Here is a 21,920-nt window from a genome sequence, read left to right as displayed (position 1 = left end):
TTGATTGAAATGTGAAGCCCGGTGATTTGGGGAAGAGTTCTGTCAGCTGTCCATTTTCTTTCCTGACCCAATAACTATGGGGTTTTTATTTGTTTAAGTGGTCCACAAATAAATGCACCAGAATAGAACATGTCAACAGGAAGACTGAGGGTGCGGTAGGGTTTCATATAAAATATTTGTCAATGAAAATCACGTATCTTCAAAGACCTGCCTACAGAAAGGAAATCATTTGGTACTTGCTTTCTTGCAGGTATGAGAGAGATAAAATCGCCAAGGAATCTATAAGCAATTGCTCTAGTTTGAAATAGGTATTTTTATTTTAGCTATGCCAGATGTATTCAGATATATCCAGAATTCTTGAATTTCATGGTCTTAAATGTCTTTAAGGCTTGTTGGGATATCTGGGACAGTATTTTGTCTTTAAATCATTCTCTGAGGCAGGAAGTATATATTTCTCTTTCATCAAATGCAGAAGTCTATTATATTAACTCGGAAGGTTTGTTTAGAATATTTTATTCACAAAATGAAATCTTTAGTACAATTCTAGTTAAAGACTTAGAAATTTTATTTTTCCAACTTCTCAAAAGACACAGTGGATATTTAAGTGCAAAAGTTACATTTCGTTTCAAAGAACGCAGATAATATATTTTCTTTCAAAAGATAAAATATATCAAACATTTTTACAAATATTTACTTATTTGAAATAGATTCATGGAAGGAAAGTAATCATTCCAGCATCCATTGTGTAGCTGCTTTTAATGCTGTTCCTCCTGCAAGTTTCCAAATCTAATAAACAGAAGAAATTTATAACTTGACTTTCTAGATTTATGGCCTCTCCTGAAGCTGTTGTTCCCAGATGCTAAAGAACATAGATTATATTCTTCCAAATTAGCTGGCAGCTCCTTCCAAAAAATTATTTATGTTTCGTTTGCCCTGTACAATCAATTGCTTTTACTTATAGATTCAGTCATATTGAAACCTAAATTAAGTTTGCAGATAGTGCTTTCTCTGATATATAAAATAAATAATTTGCCTCAATTCATCATTAATAATCAACTTGTAGAATTAGTCTATTGTACTTAATTCACTCAACAGATAGCACTGCCATCAATTACTTGTTTGAGTTTTACTGGAGTATAAATTCAAATTCAGCCTTCTCACCAAATGTCCAGCAAGTTGCTGAGCATAAGAAAACTTGGAATTGCAATTGCAGCAGGACTTGAACAGCAAAATGTCATTCAAGTCCTTATATTCTTATATAAGGACTTATATAGTCCTATATATTCTTATAATATTAATGTAACATAGATTTTTCCCCTGGTGCTTAGCTTAAGTTTTTGTTTGCTATTAATGCAATAATAGCTGTGAAAAGATACCTGCCTTAGCTGTCCTCATATAAGCTTATTATACAATATTAAATAAGAGAGCCTTTATTTTTATTTGAGAATGGAAACGGGCATCACGTCTCTTGATCCTCCCCCCCCCCCCAATATATTCCCACAGTACAATTCACTGAGATAAACCAGGCAACAACTTAGTTGAAACTATCCCTGATCTATCAAGATCAGAAATGGGTAGTGTTTGGAGAGTTCAAAGCTGTACAGTATTTTGAATTATCAACCTTTGAGGAGGTGCTACAGGGCCCACTGCAATATTATTACTATCTTGCATGTCTTACCCTAGTAATCTTCCCTCTAACCTAGAGTTTCCCAAATCCTGAAATGTCCCTATCTTGGAAAGATGCAGGCAGGAATGCAGGGGAAGTGTGAATAACCTTTTAATTGTGTACACTGTAAAAATCAATCCATTTTCCATACTGTTTTACTGTATTGTTTTCATTGTTCATTTGTGTTCATTTTAGTATTTGTATTTTTAGGGGAAGTGTATTTTTAAGATTACAGTAAAGAGAGGTGTGATGGAAAAAAGTTTAGGAAATCTTGCTCTAAACAGGGCTATCTCAGCCTTAAGGTAAAGGTAAAGGTTCCCCTCAAACATGTGTGCTAGTCATTCCTGACTCTAGGGGGCGGTGCTCATCTCCATTTCAAAACCAAAGAGCCAGCGCTGTCCAAAGACGTCTCCGTCGTCATGTGGCCAGCATGACTAAATGTCAAAGGCACACGGAACGCTGTTACCTTCCCACCAAAGGTGGTCCTATTTTTCTACTTGCATTTTTACGTGCTTTCGAACTGCTAGGTTGGCAGAAGCTGGGACAAGTAACAGGAGCTCACCCCGTTATGCTGCACTAGGGATTCGAACCACTGAATTGCTGACCTTTCGATTGACCAGCTCAGCATCTTAGCCACTGAGCCACCGTGTCCCTTATTATCTCAGCCTTATTGGGAAATAAAAGAAGTATAGATAAATAAATTTGATAGCACCACTTCCTGACCCTTTAGCACTGAGGTCTTTGGCTAGAAAAAGCAATCTTCTCCCTTCCTGTGCACAGAAAAAGCCCCATCTGACAAGAGATAAATACTATAAATCACTACTTCAAAAAACAAAAAGGGATGTAAAAATTCCTTTCTAACTTTACTCACACATCAAACATCCAGTTGCAAATTATTTATTTATTTATTTTATTTCTATACCGCCCTTTTCCCGAAGGACTCAGGGCGGTGTACAGCCTAATTAAAAACACAAAGACAGACAAAATTTAAAAATAATTAAAATCATTAAATAATAGGCCCAATTTATAAAACCCCAAATTTAAAATCCCATTTAAAACCAATTAAAATCTTTACATTGATAGCCCAGCCTGGCGGAACAACATGGTTTTGAGGGCACAGCGAAACACACAGAGATCAGAGATTTTACGAATTTCTGGGGGCAGATCATTCCAAAGGGCAGGGGCTCCCACAGAGAAGGCCCTCCCCCTGGGTGTCGCCAACCGACATAATTTGGCCGATGGCACCCTGAGGAGACCCTCTCTGTGGGAGCAAACTGGCCGGTGGGAGGCTACTGGTGGCAGAAGACGGTCTCGAAGGTATCCAGGTCCAATGCCATGGAGCGCTTTAAAGGTGGTAACCAACACCTTGAATCGCACCCGGAAGACCACTGGGAGCCAGTGCAGCTCGCGCAGGAGGGGTGTCACGTGGGCACGAGTTGCGCCCATAACCACCCGCGTGGCCGCATTCTGGACCAGTTGGAGCCTCCGGGTGCTTTTCAAGGGGAGCCCCATGTAGAGAGCATTGCAGTAGTCCAGTCGGGAGGTGACAAGGGCGTGAGTGACTGTGCGCAAGGTGTCGCGGTCCAGAAAGGGCCGCAACTGGCAGATCAGGCGAACCTGATAAAAAGCCCCCCTGGCCACGGCCGTCATATGTTCTTCTAAAGACAGCCGTGCATCCAGGACGCCCAGATTGCGGGTCCTCTCTGTGGGGGGTAAAGACTCACCCCCAATAGTCAGCGATGGCACCAGCTGACTATATCGCGACGCCGGGAACCACAGCCACTCGGTCTTGGAGGGGTTGAGTCTGAGCCTATTTCTCCCCATCCAGACCCGCACGGCCTCCAGGCAGCGAGACATCACATCAAGGGCATCGTTGGGGTGGTCTGGGGTGGAGATGTACAGCTGAGTATCATCAGCGTACAGATGGACTCCCACCCCAAAACCATGGATGATCTCACCCAGCGGCTTCACATAAATGTTGAACAGAAGGGACGAGAGGACCAACCCCTGCGGCACTCCCCATGCAAGGCGCCTCGAAGTCGACCTCTGCCCCCCTGTCAACACGAACTGCGAGCAGTCGTAGAGGAAGGAGGAGAACCACCACAAAACGGTTCCCCCTATTCCTAACCCCCTCAACCGCTGCAGCATGATACCATGGTCGATGGTATCAAAAGCCGCTGAGAAATCTAACAGGACCAGGACAGAGGAGCAACCCCTGTCCCGAGCCCTCCAGAGATCATCCACCAACGCGACCAATGCCGTTTCTGTGCTGTACCCCTGCCTAAAGCCCAACTGGTACAGGTCCAGATAGATAGCTTCATCCAGGTGCCCGGGCAGTTGTCGTGCCACGCTCTCAACAACCTTCGCCACAAAACAAAGGTTGGAGACCGGACAGTAGTTGGCTAATTCAGCCGGGTCCAGGGAAGGCTTCTTGAGGAGGGGCCTCACCACCGCCTCTTTCAAGGCAGCGGGAAAGGCACCCTCACCCAGAGAAGCACTTATAATCCCCTGGAGCCAGCCTTGTGTAACCTCCCGGGAGGCCAGTACCAACCAGGAGGGACACGGGTCCAATAAACATGTGGCGGCACTAATCCTACCCAGAACCCTGTCCACATCCTCAGGAGCCACAGGATCAAACTCCTCCCAGATAATATTCTCAAGACCTACCCTCGTCTCCTCCCCTGGACTCACCCAGCCAGAGTCCAAATTATATAAAAGATAAGAGTTTTTCCTAACACAGACCACATCTGAAAAAAATTCTCTGAAAAATATACAGGCTAGTACAAGATTCTGAGCAGTTCACAAGATCTGCTACCAAAATAGAAGCAACCCTGATATACAGAGGTACCACTTTTCATAAAACATACAATTTTGTGCTGCTATGTGAGTGTCCTTATTGCTGAACCACATCCTCCCATTAAGCCAATCAATGCCATGTTAACTAATGGAAAGGTAGATATAATACTATTTGGGGGAATTGCAAATTGTTCTTCATAGAAACAGAGAAGGATGGGAGAGATGTTGGAAAATTACCATGGTTGTTTGACTACAAGAAAAAAGTGGTAAATTGCAAGAGCTGAATGGCAAGGCAAGGCAGGAATTCTTGCTCCTGCAGTTCCAGTTGTTCCATACAGGTTTTTTTTTTCAGGGCAGAACCCAAATTAATATTATATTGGTTAACATTCCTAAGGTCCAGTCAAATATAACAGCACTACAAGAACACTAAGATTGGCCTTCTAAAGCACTCCCATGTGGAAGTATCAGAATATTAGGAACCCAACAGTCAGAACTTACCTCTACGCTGTCTTTACAGAAACCAAAATAGATCACCAACTAATAGGAGCATAATGTCCTGCAAAGTACTTAAGAACATAAGTGCTTGGTTCTTATTAAGTCAGAGTGCTCCTTGAGAAAGACTGGTCTATTCAGGAGGAAAGCCTTTGAGTCTCTCTGGCCTATTCCAATTTTCAATTTGGAAACCTTATATCTGAAACCACAGCATCGCTTGGTGTCACTTCATGCTATGATTTAATACACAGCTACACAGAAGACATTTGGCCTCACACCTCATTTCTTCTTCACTCTTTAGCAACCTCCATAGAGTGCTAGTTTCTGTTTGCTGCCAACTCTGTAGTTCCTCAAATAAGTTCTTCTCCAACAGTATTTTTATCTTGAAGGAACATTATTTTCCTTCAAACCAGGTATTTAGAGTTTATATTCAGTTAGATTCTACAAATTTGCACAATTACGTTGTGAGGAAAAAGGAGAAGACGGCAGAAATTGTCTTCTTAATTCATGGTTCCTATTACCATCTGAGCTGCATATTCCTCTTTCCTTTTTACAGACATCAAAATCAAATCTCCTAAATTCAACAACTTTCTGCTTCTCAGTCATCCCAGAGTCCTAATTCTTGGATATAATTATCCAGGAGATATATAATGTCCATAAATAAGAAAGAAAGAAAAGAAAGAAAAAGAAAAGTAAAAAGAGGTATAAAATGGCTTCCAATCTTCTTTACAGAAGTTATAAAGTCCATAAAATCCAGACACAACAAATATAGCTATTCTCTTTTCTTTATTCAAGCAAGTTAATTTTGCTATCTATGCAAATTCTGTCATCTTCAGCAAGCATTCCTCCATTGTAAGTACTTTAGAATCTTTCCATCTCTGTGCATATAATAAACTTGCTGGAGTTACCATATATAAGAACAATCTTCCATTGTTTTTTCCTATTTGTCTATCCATTAGTCCTACCGGTAACAAAAAAAAGTTCTGATTTCAGTCTTTAAAAGTATTTATATCAGGAGATATAATATTAATGTATACTATTTGGCTATCTTCCACAAAAAATATATGATTCTACTGAAATAACAAATCCTGTATATAGAAAATTGGTATTTATCTGAATTTCTCAGAACTTTTCATAAGTTCTTCCACATGACAACAAACAAAACAAACATTGCAATGCTCAACCTTTACCAGATGTCTTTAATAAGCATAATTAACTATTTGCTTACAGTGGTGCAGATGCAGAGTTTTAAATATAAATACATTTCATATTTAACAATATGGTTCTATATGCTTTAGAAGATCAATATCTTCTATGTCAAGAAATCCTCATCTATACATTTAAAAAACAAAGTAAAAACAAAAATACTATAACAGCACAACCTGGCCTTGAAACCTTAAAAATAAAATTCCTAAAATCCTTTTTTAAGATGAACAATAGATGGTCTGTGAAGTATCTGAGATGTTAATATTACATAGTTCAAGATACCAAGAAGCAGAAGTAAAAGATATCACAGACACTTGTTTTCTGCTGGTTCTGAATAAAAATATTACAAGGAATTCAATAAGAACAATTCTACAGTATATAATTGTCACTTTAACTTGTTTAATCTGTAAACATAAATCTTTGCCACCTATCATCAAACAATGTTGTAAAACAATGCCCTAAATTAAGTCTTGAGAGATTCCAGTTCATTTACAGACTTGGCTATGTAAACCTGGATTACTCTGATTCAATTACTACCTCTCAGTCTAACTTATTTTACAGATCAATAATGTAGAAGATAAAGTAATATTATACCGCCTTGAATTCCTTAGAGCAAGGGTGGGCAATTTGCCTACCCCTGCCTTAGAGGAATGGGCCAAAATTGCTACACAAGAGACTATCACAAATTATAAGAAGTTTTTCATTGCTCTAAATGATGCCTTCAATACTGAATTTAATGCTTTTTTATTTACACCAAAATTACATATGTTAAATGGTTTGGTTTATGAAAGAAATAATAAACCTTGGTATTAGGGCTTCTGATATTCAGTGGCTGAGACATATAAATCTTCAAAAGGGATGAGATATCTCTGTGTAGAAATTAAAATTAGTCAGGACTGTGTACAACACAGCCAATTTAAAATTTTAATTCCATTTTAATATCTAACCCTATTTTGTTAACATTTTGATTCAAAGACTGAGTTTTCTACCACTGGTAAAAATGTCAAGTTATAATTATATTTCTTGTTTGCCTACTAATGTGCAAAACAATCTTGCCTCTGAGATTTCATTGTGTTTCCCTCTCTAGTGTATTCTTCACAGGATTACATTTAGCCTCGGGTTATTAATGAGAAAATGAAAAACAGTTTTACCACACTTTTTTTTTCTTTTAAGAAACTTTCTACATTAAGAAAACAGAAAACAGAACATTATAGTGATCAGCTCCTAAGACTCTATGAATAGACTATCTATTCCCACGGATATAACCATAGTAAAACGCTGCAATCAAAAACAACTATTTATGAAAACTACAAACAGTACAAGGATTGCACCTGTATCCTAACATTAAGTTCCCTTTGAACTAAATACAAACAGCTTTAAAATATTTAAATATTGACTTCAGACAATCTATTTATTGTGATTTTAACTAGTTATGCCGATTGGAAATGACCTGCTCCAAATATTATTAAGTCAATGTGCAGTGCAAAGAGTTGAAATGGTTTATGTCTTTACTAGGTTCAACTTAGCATTTTTAAAATATTATTTGGCACTAAATACTTCTGTGGGAGAATATATATATAGGCCTCTTCCACAGTATGCATGTATTGTCTCTCTGTGCGTACAGATCCAGGTACAGTTTTTTTCTGGATAAATTGTCACATTTCACATTTTTGCCAGGATCAGTGTCCAGGATCACCACTCATGAGGTGTTCTACCACTAACAGGGAAATTAATATTAATTGCCATGATTCAGTATGCAATTACCCTAGAGAAAATTAACTAAGGTATACAAAATAAATTGCAATGATGCAAAAAAATGTAATATGCTCCATGAAGTCACAATGCAACCCGCCCTTTTAAATTTACATCCTGATATAAACTGCAAATCACATATAGCTTACATATTCATCATTTTCCCCTTGAGTTTTCCTACAGATACCCATGCATCAAATACAGCAAGATTTCTACAAAGGTTTCTACAAAAACTTTGTAGAAAATACATGTAGAATTAACATTGTACAAATTTGCAAGGTACAGCCAGGTCTGTAAAAAAAAAAAAAACTAATACAAGAAATTAATTCAGAAGAACACAAATAAAATGCAGAATAATGAAAAAGGAGTTGCTTGAGGAGTCAAGAGAATAATTTGTATGAATAATACAGGAAATTAAAGAGATTAACTGTTAACCAGAAAGATACAAGTTTTAGCAAGTCCTCTGGGAAAGATTCATAATAAACAGATAATCAAATTTTCTTGGCATTTTTTTGTAACTTCAACATAAAAGAACATGGGCAGCAAAAGACTTATTTCCTCGATTCCTCAAAGACAAAATTATTCATTGAATGAAATGTTGTTAAATCAGCCTGTAACAAAATCAGCCTGTTATATTAGCATATTAAAGCAAACAAGCACCATAAATGTAGTATTTGCATTTGTAAACCGTTAATGTGTGCAAATTTGAGGGACTCTTAATCTGAAAGTTTACATAAAGATAGAAGAGAGCAAGACTTATCAACTGCAGTTCTCAGATGCTGTAATAAACCTAGAACGGCTAAATTGACAGCTCTTATTAGAGAAAAGAAACTGATCGATTTTAATGATGATTGGAAAAACCCCTTTGGACATTTTGCATGAAAAAGCAAAAAAACACAATTATCATATACTTGGATTTGATGATTAGAAAAAATAAGAGAAAAATGGAAAGTTATGTTGTAGGCTTAGAGCAGGGGTATCAAACTCAAGGCCCAAGGGTCAGGTAGTCCACGGGATGCTTAGATCTGACCCATGGGCCACCCTGGAAATAGCGAAGGATCGGCCTGCGGTGCCTCTGCCAATGAAAACAGAGCTCATGAGGGCCGCGCACAGCCCTCCCTAGCTCCGTTTTCACTGGCAGAGGGTTACAGGAGGCCGTCCCAGCCGAAAATGGAGCTTGGGAGGGCTGCACATGGCCCCCCTGAGCTCCATTTTCACTGGAAGAGGGTTGCAAGAGGCTGTCGCAGGCGAAAACGGAGCTCAGGAGTCCGTTTACGCTGGTAGAGCGCTCAGGCCGCCATAGGCGCCCAACACAAGTGACATCATGCTGGTCACGCACACCTCGGCCCCCCAAGATCAAACACAATGAAATTGAGGGTGACACCCCTGCCTTAGAGTAAGAGGTTAATTTAAATTTATGCTTGTAACTGTTGTAAAGGAAAATCAGGAGCCATTTATATTTTCTTCTTTCTTTTCTTTCTACACTTTTGCCTTTTTTGTGTTTCTTTCTTTACTCATTTTCTTTTTCTTCGTATTAGTTGGTTAGTTTTTAATCTTTCATGTTTAAAAATTTAACAAAAGTATCAAATGCTGTAGCACAAGGGTGTCAACCTTGATTTCTTCAAGGGCCGGATCAGCATTGTAGTTTTACACTGCAGGCCGGGAGGCAGGATGGATGCCTCCTGCAGCACTTTACCAACCAAAAAATGACATGGGGATCTGCGTGTGCACCCCCATGCCTCATTTTCACCCTCCCCGGCCTCCAGCAGCACTCTGCCAGCCAAAAATGGGCCACGCAGAGGCCTCCCAGAGGTCTGCAGAGTGCTGCAGGAGACCAGGGAGACCGAAAATGGGCCATACGGGGGCCGCACATAGCCTGTTAACTCGCAAAGCATCCCTGGCCTGCTCTTGAGTTGCCATAGGCCAGGGGGGATGGGAAACTGGCAAAATGGCACAGCAGCCAAAGACAAATGCACATTCCACGCTTATCTCTCTCAAGGCTGTATCCCAGGGTTACCTATAGCAGCTGGAGGGAGTGACCTCTACAAACTGCGAAATTGCTCCGTTGGTGAAGGTGATTGATGACACACCCTGGGGGGAGGGGGAAACAGGGTCATCATTGAAGCGTAAATTACATAAAGTCATAGCTGGCTTCACTTGGGAACGTGCCTACATGAAGCTCCTAATAAATAACTGGATTTCTTTTGAAGCTTGGCTCAAGACTCATGATTTAATTAGGGCATCTGTCAGAACCCTGACACTGGTTTTGCTGTCAGAGGCATGGCGGGCCAGTCCTTTGATATTTCCAAGCTGGCCCTATGGGCCAGATTTAAGCACCCCGCAGGCTGCATCCTGCCCATAGGCCTTGAATTTGACACCCCTAACAACTAGGGCAGTGATGGCTAACCTTTTTCTCGTTGTGTGCCAAAAGCGCGAGTGCGTGACAGCGCATGTGCGTGCCGGCACCCATAATGCAATGTGCCCCTCCTGTACATGCACACACAACCCTCCTCCACGCTCCCCTCGCCACCCCGTGCATGCGCACATGACCCCCCGCACCCCATTTTTGGCCTAGCAGGCCTTCTTGCAGCCTCCTTGGCCCAAAAATGGGAGGCACAATGTGCCCCCGCGCTCTCCCCTGCCCCGCACATATGCGTGTGACCCACTGCGCATGCACATGCAGATTATCTCCTGCATGCACCCTGCACCCTGCACATCCCGAAAATCAGCTGACTGGCAGGAGGCGTGTGCGCGCATGCATGGTTGAACTGAGCTGGGTGATGGCACGCATGTCGGCAGAGAGGGTTCTGCATTCCAGCTGTGGCACACGTGCCATAGGTTCGCCATCACGGAGCTAAAGTATGATAATACTAATTCTCCAGAGAAAAATTTAGTATAAGAATCTTTTTTCATAACCAGCTGACAAAGGACTGAGAAAGGTTTACTTGAATGTAACTACAGGAAGATCTCACAGGCGTCAGGGTATTTCTACAATATATTCATTCAACTGATTATATGCATTATATCGACTTTCAACTATGTGGGCATGTCCCCTACACAAAATGGAAAATTCAGTGTCTCTATAACGCATCTAGATTGAATCTTTTCTAGAAAGTGGAAGCTAGAAATCAATATTAGAATAGTCGAAACTTGATTAGGTAAGTTTGGATGTATAAATTTTAAAATAGTCATTTGTAACACAGAAAGAACTTGTCAATTGTCTGCTTTCACCATTCAGAGTCTAGGAAGATATTCCATAATCTTTAAGGTTCATTCACTTCTGTGAATTTTTGTAAATTTATGCATCATAAGTCCTAAAAACCATTACGTGGTTCAAAATAAACTAAGCGATAGCGCTGTATCACTGGCAAGAAATAATAAATTCTTACAAAAGACATCTTAGTAAAAATGCAACTCACAAATCAAAGAACTGAAGATGGTTGTTTAGAAAGAAAACAAAAGGGGGTTAGAATGCAGTCCTCTCTACTGGCAAAAATAGGGCTCAAGATTTACTCTTTCTGCCCACATGTAGCATGGTTCAATGTTGGGTTGCAGAAAAACAATTATTTGTGGAGGTTAATTTTATTATGAAGAAAATGAGATCCATTTCTCTGCTGGCTACCTGAACATCAATAATAATCCACAGCACAGTGGTTTGATAGCAATGCATTATAGGCAGATTTACAAGATGGGAGGCTGTATTATATGTAGAATGAAGTACGCATTTTGTACACTTGTAATAGTTATAATCAAAGTTATGTACGAAAGACATATAAACAATGACTGGAATTATATATCTCTATCAATCCATCCATCCATCCACTCACCCACCTACCAACCAACCATCTGCTATACAACTTCCTTTGTAATTATTGTTGTATTAAAAGAATTTTAACAATGTGAAGAATGGCAATGATTGGGTAGCTTTTATAGTGGCCTTCTTTGTGGCTGAATCCTTGCTGAAAAAAGTAGAATATAATAGCATGTTTCCTATATTTCTTTATACTTATATATTTATACTTATATATTTTTTCCTCTATTACCAATCAGTCAGGAGTCCAGTTTAAAAACAATAAAATCTCACACAAATGACTTAACAATTTAATATATGAGCTCAGAGTTAACAATTTGATATATACCCCAGACACATATATGAAGCACCTCACCTATTTGCTTATAGCCAAATTTATTTTTAATTTTTGGGGGGTTACTAAAGTCATTACAGAATTGTATGTTGTCAAATATGAATGGAAATATTGATCCCAGAAGCAATGGTTGCTACTTGGAAGTTAATCTGCATCAGCATTTCTCCACTTAAAACTTAATGGAGCAGCTTGTCCCACGTTTGTGCAGTGGCGACTGAGAAGCAGCTGCCATTTTACCCCTACTCACTTGTGGGCAGGGGTAAAATGGTGGTTACAAGACAAACTGCTCTATTTAGTGAGGATGAGTTTGTGGGGCCTGGATGAGTGGGAATCAGGCCTAAGGCCAGCAGGAAGCCATGGGGAAAAGGTAATTATTACAGGAACCTGGGGGCAAACAGAGGTAGGGGACACTGCAGCATATCTGTGGTCAGCTGTAAGGGCGAATGATTATGGGGGCACTGTAGCAGCTGTAACTTTGGGACTGGGCTTAATTTGCTTTTGGTGTCCTCTATAATTTCGAACATTTAATAAATGTAGCCTATTTGTCATATTTTAGTCCTGCCAGACGGCTATGCTTCACATAATGGAGACAGCATTGCCAAGCTGCAAGGATGTTAACATTAGCATTAAAAACATATTTGTATTTTAGAATCTATGAAGAGTTCGCTATAAGGAGAAAAATATTGAATAATTGTGAAGGGAGTACATGGTTTCAAAATGCAAAAAAAGGTAAGATAAAGTTCAGCACCTTTCCATTTGAAAGCATACCTCAAAATGAACAAGATGTCTTCTCACATATTCAAAACATTGACTCCCAAAATACAACCTTCAAAGATGAGAAGGCAGTGTTTGTTCGAAATGTAGGAAGAGTTAGCAAAAAATGCCTTTAAAGGGACCAATTTTATTGATGGCTTCTGTGATGCAAATGTACACACTGGAAAACATCTCAATATATTACTGTCATAGCAGAAGCTGTTTCAGCATCTTTGGATGATAACTGGTAATTTACCAGCATGAATAGTATATATGAAAATTATGAGAACAAAAATCACTACACGGGGTTTCCTGCTGCATTTATATTGTATTGCTGTTACAATAAAGCCTCTTAAATTGATTAGCTTAGTTGATGTGATGTGGTACAATGGAATTCACTTGCTCAGGCAGCTGAATGGTTTTCAACAAACAGGCAAAAAAGTGCAAGAAATCAGTTCAGAAGTAGACCCACATGGAATGGAGCTAAAGATTGGGAAGACATAGAAAAGACAGAGAACCCTAAGGCAAAGAAGAAAAATGGAGTGTAAACAAGGGGACAAAGAGAAATCTGAACTGGAGGGCAGATGAAATACATGGTTCTTATATAGAACAGTTTAATGGTAGAGTTCCAAATCTAAAGTCCCTCCCAAAAAAAAAAAAAATAGAAAGCTGGACAGTATCAATCTTTGTTTTTGTCTAATTGAAACATGGAGAACACTAACAATCAACTTGTGCTACTTCTGACTGACAGGCACTGGAGCAGTGGCCCCCAACTTTTTGGGCACCAGCTTCGTGGAGACATTTTTCTATGGACTGGAGGAGGGGGCATGGTTTTGTGTGCTGCCTGCATCCCATGAATAGGGCTTCACTTGTTTGCGCAGACTGGTTGCTGGCAAAGAATATTATTCTGTCAATATGCTGAGAATGAGTGGGCGCGCTAAAAAAAGTTGTCAATGGATAAGACAGAGTGGAATAAAGAAACAGGTGTTTTCATTAAGAGGGGATGGATCACATGTTCCTGCCTTGGATTTTCATATTTTGAGCAAAACAGATGAATATCTTCACTTCTATTTTTGTAAAACTTCTGTTGGAGGCTGGACTGGAATCATTTAGATCAGTGGTTCTCAACCTTCCTAATGCCGCGATCCATTAATACAGTTCCTCATGTTGTGGTGATCCCCAACCAGGGGTGGGTTCTAAAATTTTTTACTATCGGTTCTATGGGCGTGGCTTATTTTGTGGGCGTGGCTTGGAGGTCATGTGACCGGGTGGCCATGGCTATGTGTATAGGGATTGACTGGTCCTCACACTTATGACCATCCTCATATTTATGCCCATGCAGCATTCTTAACAACCATGTCACTCATTTCACAACTGCTTCTCTTCACCATGGTGATAAGATAGGGCAAAAAACGTAAAATGTGAGGACAGTCGTAAATTCGAGGAATGGTCAAAAGTGCGAGGACCAGTCAAAAATAACTTTTTCAGCCCTCTGAGTAGTCCATGTGCACAAAAGGACTACCCAGAGGGCTGAAAAAAGTGATTTCTGACAAGTCCTCGCACTTTTGACCAGTCCTCACACTTATGACCATCCTCACATTTATGCCCATTGTGGCATTCTTAACAACCATGTCAATCATTTCACCACTACTTTTCTTCACCACGGTGACAAGATAGGGCGTAAAACGTGAAATGTGAGGACAGTCGTAAGTTCAAGGACTGGTCAAAAGTGCAAGGACCGGTCAAAAATAACTTTTTCAGCCCTCTGAGTAGTCCATATGCACATAGGGACTATCCAGAGGGCTGAAAAAAGTAATTTCTGACCGGTCCTCGCACTTTTGACCGGTCATCATTTATGCCATCATTTATCTTCTAGTCCAGAGATCTCCAACCTTGGCAACTTTAAGCCTGGCAGACTTCAACTCCCAGAATTCCCCAGCCAGCTATGCTGGCTAGAGAATTCTGGGAGTTGAAGTCCACAAGTCTTAAAGATGCCAAATTTGAAGATCTCTGAGCTAGGGCTTTGGGGCCAGCCTTTGGGGAGGGGGTCCCATTCGGAGAGACCCCCTGCCTCTCAGGAAGCATCAGGCCCAGGCAAAGAAAGTTGCCAAGGTTGGAGATCTCTGGACTAGAAACCTCCAAAGGTTCCTTCCAACTCTGTAATTCTGGTATTGACAAGCAAGCACAGTTAAGCTACTTAAATCCTACAGAGCAGGCACAGTTGGACCTTTTGGACCTCAGGGACCACCAAGTTCATAATTTTAAATTTCGCAGACCACTAATACGAATCCAGTGCACCACTTGCTGAAGCACCTGGACTCCCAGTGACGGGATAGGGTCCTTCAGGCACTCTCCCCCCCTCTTTCTCTCTCTCTCCCCCCTCTCTCATTCTCTCTTTCTCTCCCCCCTCTTTCTCCCTCTCTCCCCCACTCTCTCTCTCTCATTCTCTTTCTCTCCCCTCTTTCTCTCTCCCCCACTCTCTCTCTCTCTCCCCCTTCTCTCTCCCCCACTCTCTATTCTTTCTCTCCCCTTCTCTCTCCTCGACTCTTTCTCTCTCTCCCCCTTTCTCTCATTCTCTTTCTCTCTCCTCCCTTCTCTCTCTCCCCCCTTCTCTCTCTCCCCCACTCTTTCTCTCGCTCTCTCCCCCTCTTTCTCTCATTCTCTTTCTCTCTTCCCCCCCTTTCTCTTTCCCTCTCTCTCCCCCACTTTCTCTCTCTCATTCTCTTGCAGGGGGCCGATCTGGTGTCTGCAATGAAGAGCAAAATCTAGCTTCTTCTCTCTGCTGTAAGTGCAGCATCAGGATCCCGCCTTAGTACATTTGCGGCACAAGGCAGCCCTCGTTTCCTGCCGACTCGGAGCGGTAAACAGCGTCTGGCTTGGGGAGCTGCTGGATTTTGCTCTCCATTGCTCTCTCAGCCCCCTGCAAGCTCTCATTTCTCGAGAAGCCCAACCAAAGTTTCCCGCACCACTTCAGGGAGCGCTCCTCGAGAGACGAGAGCTTGCAGGGGGCTGAGAGAGCAATGGAGAGCAAAATCCGGCTGATCCCCGAACCGGACGCTGTTTACCGCTCCGAGTCCCAAGCGGCAGGAGAGGAGGGCTGCCTTGTGCCACAAATATACCAAGGTGGAATCCTGATGCCGAACTTACAGCGGAGAGAAGAAGTCGGATTTTGCTCTCCATTGCAGACACTAGATCATATTGCACCACCTGCAAAAATGCAAAAATTTCCAAATGTAGCCCTGCCCTCTAACAGCCCTCCTGATATTCAACTGTTGTCTCTCAAGGAGGATATTTACTTGGCCATCTTCATGCTTGAAAGGATTCTACAGTGTAACAGCAGATGTCTCCCACCTTGGCACCTTTAAAACTTGTGGACTTCAACTCCCAGAATTCTCCACAATTCCCCAGAATGGGCTAGGTGGGAGTTGAAGTCCACAGGTTGTAAAAGAGCCACAATTGCCCAGCCCTGGGCTAGGGTAGGCTGACGCTGCGCGGGTGGGAGACGGGGCAAGGCGAGGCGAGATGAGCCAGCAATTTAATAAACGGTTCGGTGTGCTGCAAGGCCAATAAATTGCAAAAAAACACCGAACCGTTTGTTAAATTACTGGCTCGCCCACCCCTCGCCCGCCCCACCCCCACTATTTATTGGCAAGGGGCGGGGCGAGCCAGCAATTTAACAAATGGTTCGGCCAAACCACCTAGAACTGGCAGAATCCCACCACTGGTTTGTTTCCCTCTAGCCATCAGCTGGGACTCTGGAGGCAGCAATAGATTGGGAATGGGCGGGGTAAGCGACCGGCGACCGGGGATCCAACAGAGGCAGAGGGTGAGGGTGAGTGAAGGCGTGGGGGGGGCAAGAGAGGGCTTTGGCGACCCCTGTGAAATGGCCATTCGACCCCCAAAGGGGTCGCAACCCCCAGGTTGAGAACCGCTGATTTAGATGAACTCATAAGAAAATCCAAAAACTGAGAATAGTACATAGTCCTCAACTTATATCACTTCGTTTAGTGACCGTTCAAATTTACAATTGCATTAAAAATGTGACTTATGATCGTTTTTCAGAGTTATGATCTTTGCAGCATCTCCATGATCATGTGATCAAAATTCAGATGCTTGGCAACTGGTTCATATTTATGACCCTTGCTGTGCTCCAAAGTCATGTGATCCCCTTTTGTGACCTTCTGACAAGCAAACTCAATGGGGAAGCCAGATTGACTTAACAACCGGGTTACTAACTTATTAATTACAGTGATTCACTTAACAACTGGGGCAAGAAAGGTCGTAAAATGATGCAAAACTCACTTAACAAATGTCTCTTAACAACATAAATTTTGGGCTCAATTGTGTTTGTAAATCGAGGATTACCTGTATTGAAGAAAGTTAAAACACAGCATTGAACTAATTTCAGCAACTATTGTATAATGAATTATAGACTACTCATATCTATACTATAATGTTCAAATATGCTTACTTTTAATTTTTTATGTTGCCCTACCTAATGAAGAATTTGGCCTCCTTCCTTTTGGATGGATTAACTTCTTTTCATCTGTTCTGTTTTCACAAGAGTCAGAATCATTTCTCGCCAATTGTATGGATTCATTCACAATTCTACATTATTTATCTGTAAATATGAAGAGGCAGTTGTCTGCATGCAATTCAGAAAGGGGGGGGCTGAAGGGGCCATTGGTTATGATTTCATCCATTTCAGTTCTTGTGATACATGAAAGAGGCATTTGAGGAGTGGACCACTGAAAAAAGTGGCCAGGAAAAAGCAGTTTGGAAGTTGTACTGGTAGTGCTTGACTTATGACCACAACTGAGCTCAAAATTTCCATTGCTAACCAAGTTAAGTGAGTTTTGCCCCATTTTATGACCTTTCTCGTCACACTTGCTAAATGAATCATTGCAGTTAAGTTAATAATAATAATAATAATAATAATAATAATAATAATAATAATTTTATTTCTATACCGCCCTTCTCCCGAAGGACTCAGGGCGGTGTACAGCCTATTTAAAAACACAGACAAAACAATGATATAAAATTTAAAATAATTAAATAAGTGGCTCAAATTTAAAACCCCAATAAATTTAAATACCCCAATTTAAAACTATTGTGTTGATAGTCCGGCCTGGCGGAACAACAGGGTCTTCAATGCGCAGCGAAACACCCGGAGGTCGGAGATCTTACGAATTTCTGGGGGCAGTTCATTCCACAGGGCTGGGGCTCCCACAGAGAAGGCCCTCCCCCTGGGCGTCACCAGCCGACATAACTTGGCCGATGGCACCCTGAGGAGGCCCTCTCTGTGGGAACGAACTGGTCGGTGGGAGGCTATTGGTGGCAGAAGACGGTCTCGGAGGTACCCGGGTCCTATGCCATGGAGCGCTTTAAATAAGACAGTTGTTAAAGTGAATCTGGCTTCCCCATTGACTTTGCTTCTCAGAAGATGGCAAAAAGTGACCACATGACTCCAGGGCACTGCAACCTTCCTAAATATGAACCAGTTGACAAGTGTCCAAATTTTGATCATGTGAGCACAGGGATGCTGCAACAGTCATTAAATGTGAAAAATGGTCATAAGTTTTTTCAGTACTGTAACTTTGAATGGTCACTAAATTAATTGTTATAAGTAGAGGGCTACTTATATATTACAGGGAGAGATCGGGGAGTTAAGGATTTGTAGAAAAAAAAGTTGTTAGTGTGTGATGCTTTTTAATTAGTATTGGTATCATTAAAGTATTAGCCTCGGAACAAAAAAAAAAGGGGGGGAGAAAAGAGGGAAGAGGAAAAGAGGGAGGAGGGAAGAAAGCAATCACTAATTCTTCTCGGATGGCTCCAAAGTACAGGTTCACACGCTCGAGGCTTATGGGGAATGAGCATATTACAATAAGATTGTAGGGCAACAAGGGGATCAATGGATGGGAGTGAAATCGCTCTCCTGAACACCGCACCCGTCTTCCTTTCCCTCCCTCACCCAGGCCCGGCAGTGCTAAGCGCTGCGCCCTCACCCGCTTGTTGCGGTCCGTCTCCTTCACGTCCTCCTCCTGGAGCCCCTCCCGGATGAGCGCCCGCACGACGGCGGCGTTGTTGGTACAGCAAGCGCGGAAGAGACTGAGCTGCTGCTTGCTGTCGGAAAGTTCCGATTCGTCCTCGTCGTCGGCCTCTTGGGGCGGGTAGAAGGAGTCGTCTGAAGCGATGCTCCGCGTGTCCGGGAGGTCCGAGAAGTCTTCATACTCCTCGTCCTCCTCCTCATCGACCCATTCCTCCTCCTCCTCCTCCTCCTCCTCTTCCTCCTCCTCCTCGCCTTGACCCTCTCTGCGCGCTCGCTCTGCGGGGATGGTTGGGTCAATCCTGCCGCTACTACCGGCACTCACTCCCCCCTCCGCCTTCTCGGCTCCCGGCGTTCGGAGTGACCCTGCTTGCAGCTGCTTCTCTGCGGTGGGGCTTCGGCTTTCTCGGCCCTCTTTCTTACCCCCGGACAGAAGCACCATCGTCGCTTCCCGCTAAGAAGAGCGCGAGGTCCTGAGCTTTCGCCTCCTTGTAGCGCTTATCTCCCGAAGCCAAAGGGCGCCCGGGTAGTCCCGCGCCTCCCGCCCAGTTGCATAAATCTCGGCGGATAAACGCGGAGATCCAGAGGGAATGTCCAGGAGGAAAGAATGAGGGTTGGGTGGCAACATACACTCACCCTCCCATTTTATCTGAATAGCCCTGACCATTCACAGCAAAGTCACACTTATCTCCGGTGGTGGTGGGGGGGGGGGCACCCTCTATACAGTAGTGCGTAAAGAAGGCGGGGTGGGGAGAGGCAGATCAGTGTTAAGTTCACAGCACAGTAAAAGATTAGACCGGGGGGGGGGGGAGTCCCTCCGTGTACGCCGTAGACATACACAATAGAAAACGCATCTCAAGGGAGAAGATAATCCACCGCAGGTACCACCTTCCGATGGGGACGGCGGGGGAGGGGGGGAAGGACCCGGTCCTACCGCAATGGACTTCCCGAAAACTTTCTTCCGTACAATTTAACTGGAATCTTGATACCACGAAATCCTGATGGAATCTACCCGTCCTCCCCCGATCGTTCGCGGAAATCACCCTTCACCCCATGCGAAAGTCCTTTAAAAGCAAGCCTTTTAAACGTCTGTAAAAGTAAAACAGCGGGAATGGGGATTTCTTCCCACATATATTGGAACCGGCAGCAAGGCACGTTAAGACTCAGCCTAAGACTTCCCAGAATTCTAGAGAAGACGATTCTTGTCCGAGTCATCGGATAGCGTTCAAGCATTACGCTTGCTGCATCTTCCTATCTGCTAACGCTTTCGGCATGTCACGAGATGCCTGCCAAGAGTTTTTCCGACGGGAAACTCCAGAGTCGGGGGTTTTTGAGAAGAGGTTTTTTTATAAAAACCACCCAAGCAAGTGATTTGCTGGCAAACAGCGGCAGCAATTGCTTGCTCGTTCCCATCCTTATTCGCTTGGGGTGGCGAATTGGCAGAAACTCGACAGATGCTATCTATAATAAAAGAACAACAATACAATTTAGAACTATCTGACTTCCAATTGCATAAAGTTTAGACATCCTCCGCACCCTCGACTTAAAAAAAAAAAAACAATTCGCAGGCGGAAGTGTAAATCAAGTGTTTTTCCCGCCTGAAGAAAAATCGTCGTTCGAATTTCTCCCACAACACTTGCTTGCGGCACTGGGAATAAAATATTGCCGGAACATTCGTCAAAGAAAGTTACTTGCATTTACAGTTTTATTGAAGCTTTTGCAAAAGCTGAGAACAGTTTTTCCATATCGCCACTTCCCTTCAAACAATCCTACATTTTTGTAACCTCCTTTATCCATTCAAGGTCGATAAAGGGGGTCAAAAAGAGGCAGCGATTACCAATACAGCCACCGATCAATCCTATTGCACAACATTGCAATAGGAATCTTATTGCACAACAAGTGAAGAGGGCAGAGAGACTTCAGAAAAGTCCTGCAATCATGACTCCTAATCGGATCAGCAGAAGATGAAAACTCGAGTTTAGCATGTTGACATCAGGCACATTTTTGCAAACCGATTTACATGCAGCTATAATCCATGTTAGTACAGAGATTGTACGCCTGAGACCAAAAAAAAAAAAATTGTAACCAAGAAGCCAGCGATAAGACTTCTGAATACCTTCAGTTCCCGAGCTTTTCCATCCGTTCTTTGCACTGCAGAACTTTGCCAAAGGATGTGTGGCTCATTTAGCATTTTATAGCCCTAACCTGCCTCACACTCAGGACAGCAAATGTGATAAAAGCAAGCAGGACAAATTTTTAAAATAGGGTTAAGAGGGTTATTTAAAATAATTTTGAAAGGATCCCATGGAACTTGCAGAGAGAATGGCTAAACTGGGACGAAATACGAATGCCTGCACGTTTATGGATACAACTTCAATGTTTAAAATAGGCGGCTAAAAAGCTAAGGAATGGAAAATCCACCTGCTAATAATCACTCTGCCCAGAAAGTGACATGTAATGTATTCACATCTGAAATAATAAAGGCCTTTAAATCATGGCTTTAATTATGGAAAGGTTAATTCTTTATTAAGCCTGATAAAGAAGCTGGAATAGAGTTCATGTGCCTTGTAGCATTTTTTAAATTAAAACAATAAAGAAGCTACAAGTGTGTGGAACTTTTCTGAAAGACAAACCATCTGATTAAAAACTTAAGAGGAACAAATGGCTTTGTTGCAAGATTGCTGTTTCAAGCACAGCTATTTAATAGGATTATAGTTTTAGGTTTCAGTAATCTGTTCTACTCATGCTGCATTTGAATGATCTATCTTTAGTACAGTCTGTCAGTAATCCAGTAGGTTTTTCCTGCAAACTGGCATAGATGCTTATTTTCTCTACTGCTCCTCAGAAATGACGGAAAGCAATTCCCACTAATACGCACAAAGCAGTACTGTTTATTAATGGCTACTATTCAAGAAGTTGCTGAACTGGGATCAGGCAATTATTGACATTTAATCAGTATCCCCTTGAAAATATTTGATGGAATATAATCACAACTGATTTCAAAGGAAATGTGGGGGGAAATCAGTACTTGGATTAAAATTCAACATGTCAGGCCAACAATTCC

General features: G+C 42.1%; 1 protein-coding gene across 1 annotated transcript in view; it reads right to left on the bottom strand.

The window, feature by feature from the left end:
* ANKRD33B (ankyrin repeat domain 33B) overlaps positions 1-20,930 on the bottom strand; it is a 50,078-nt gene extending 29,148 nt beyond the window's left edge. Inside the window, exon 1 of the mRNA XM_034411871.3 lies at positions 18,816-20,930. Coding sequence (XP_034267762.2) covers positions 18,816-19,298 — 483 coding nt within the window. The 5' untranslated portion in view covers positions 19,299-20,930. The remainder of the gene's footprint in view (positions 1-18,815) is intronic.
* Positions 20,931-21,920: the final 990 nt, after the last annotated feature.

This window comes from Pantherophis guttatus, chromosome 3, assembly GCF_059756535.1.
Source record: "Pantherophis guttatus breed Tessera chromosome 3, ASM5975653v1, whole genome shotgun sequence".
In the NCBI taxonomy this organism is placed as follows: domain Eukaryota; kingdom Metazoa; phylum Chordata; class Lepidosauria; order Squamata; family Colubridae; genus Pantherophis; species Pantherophis guttatus.
Note: the sequence above shows the minus strand (reverse complement) of the source record. Positions and strands in the feature narration are given on the sequence as shown.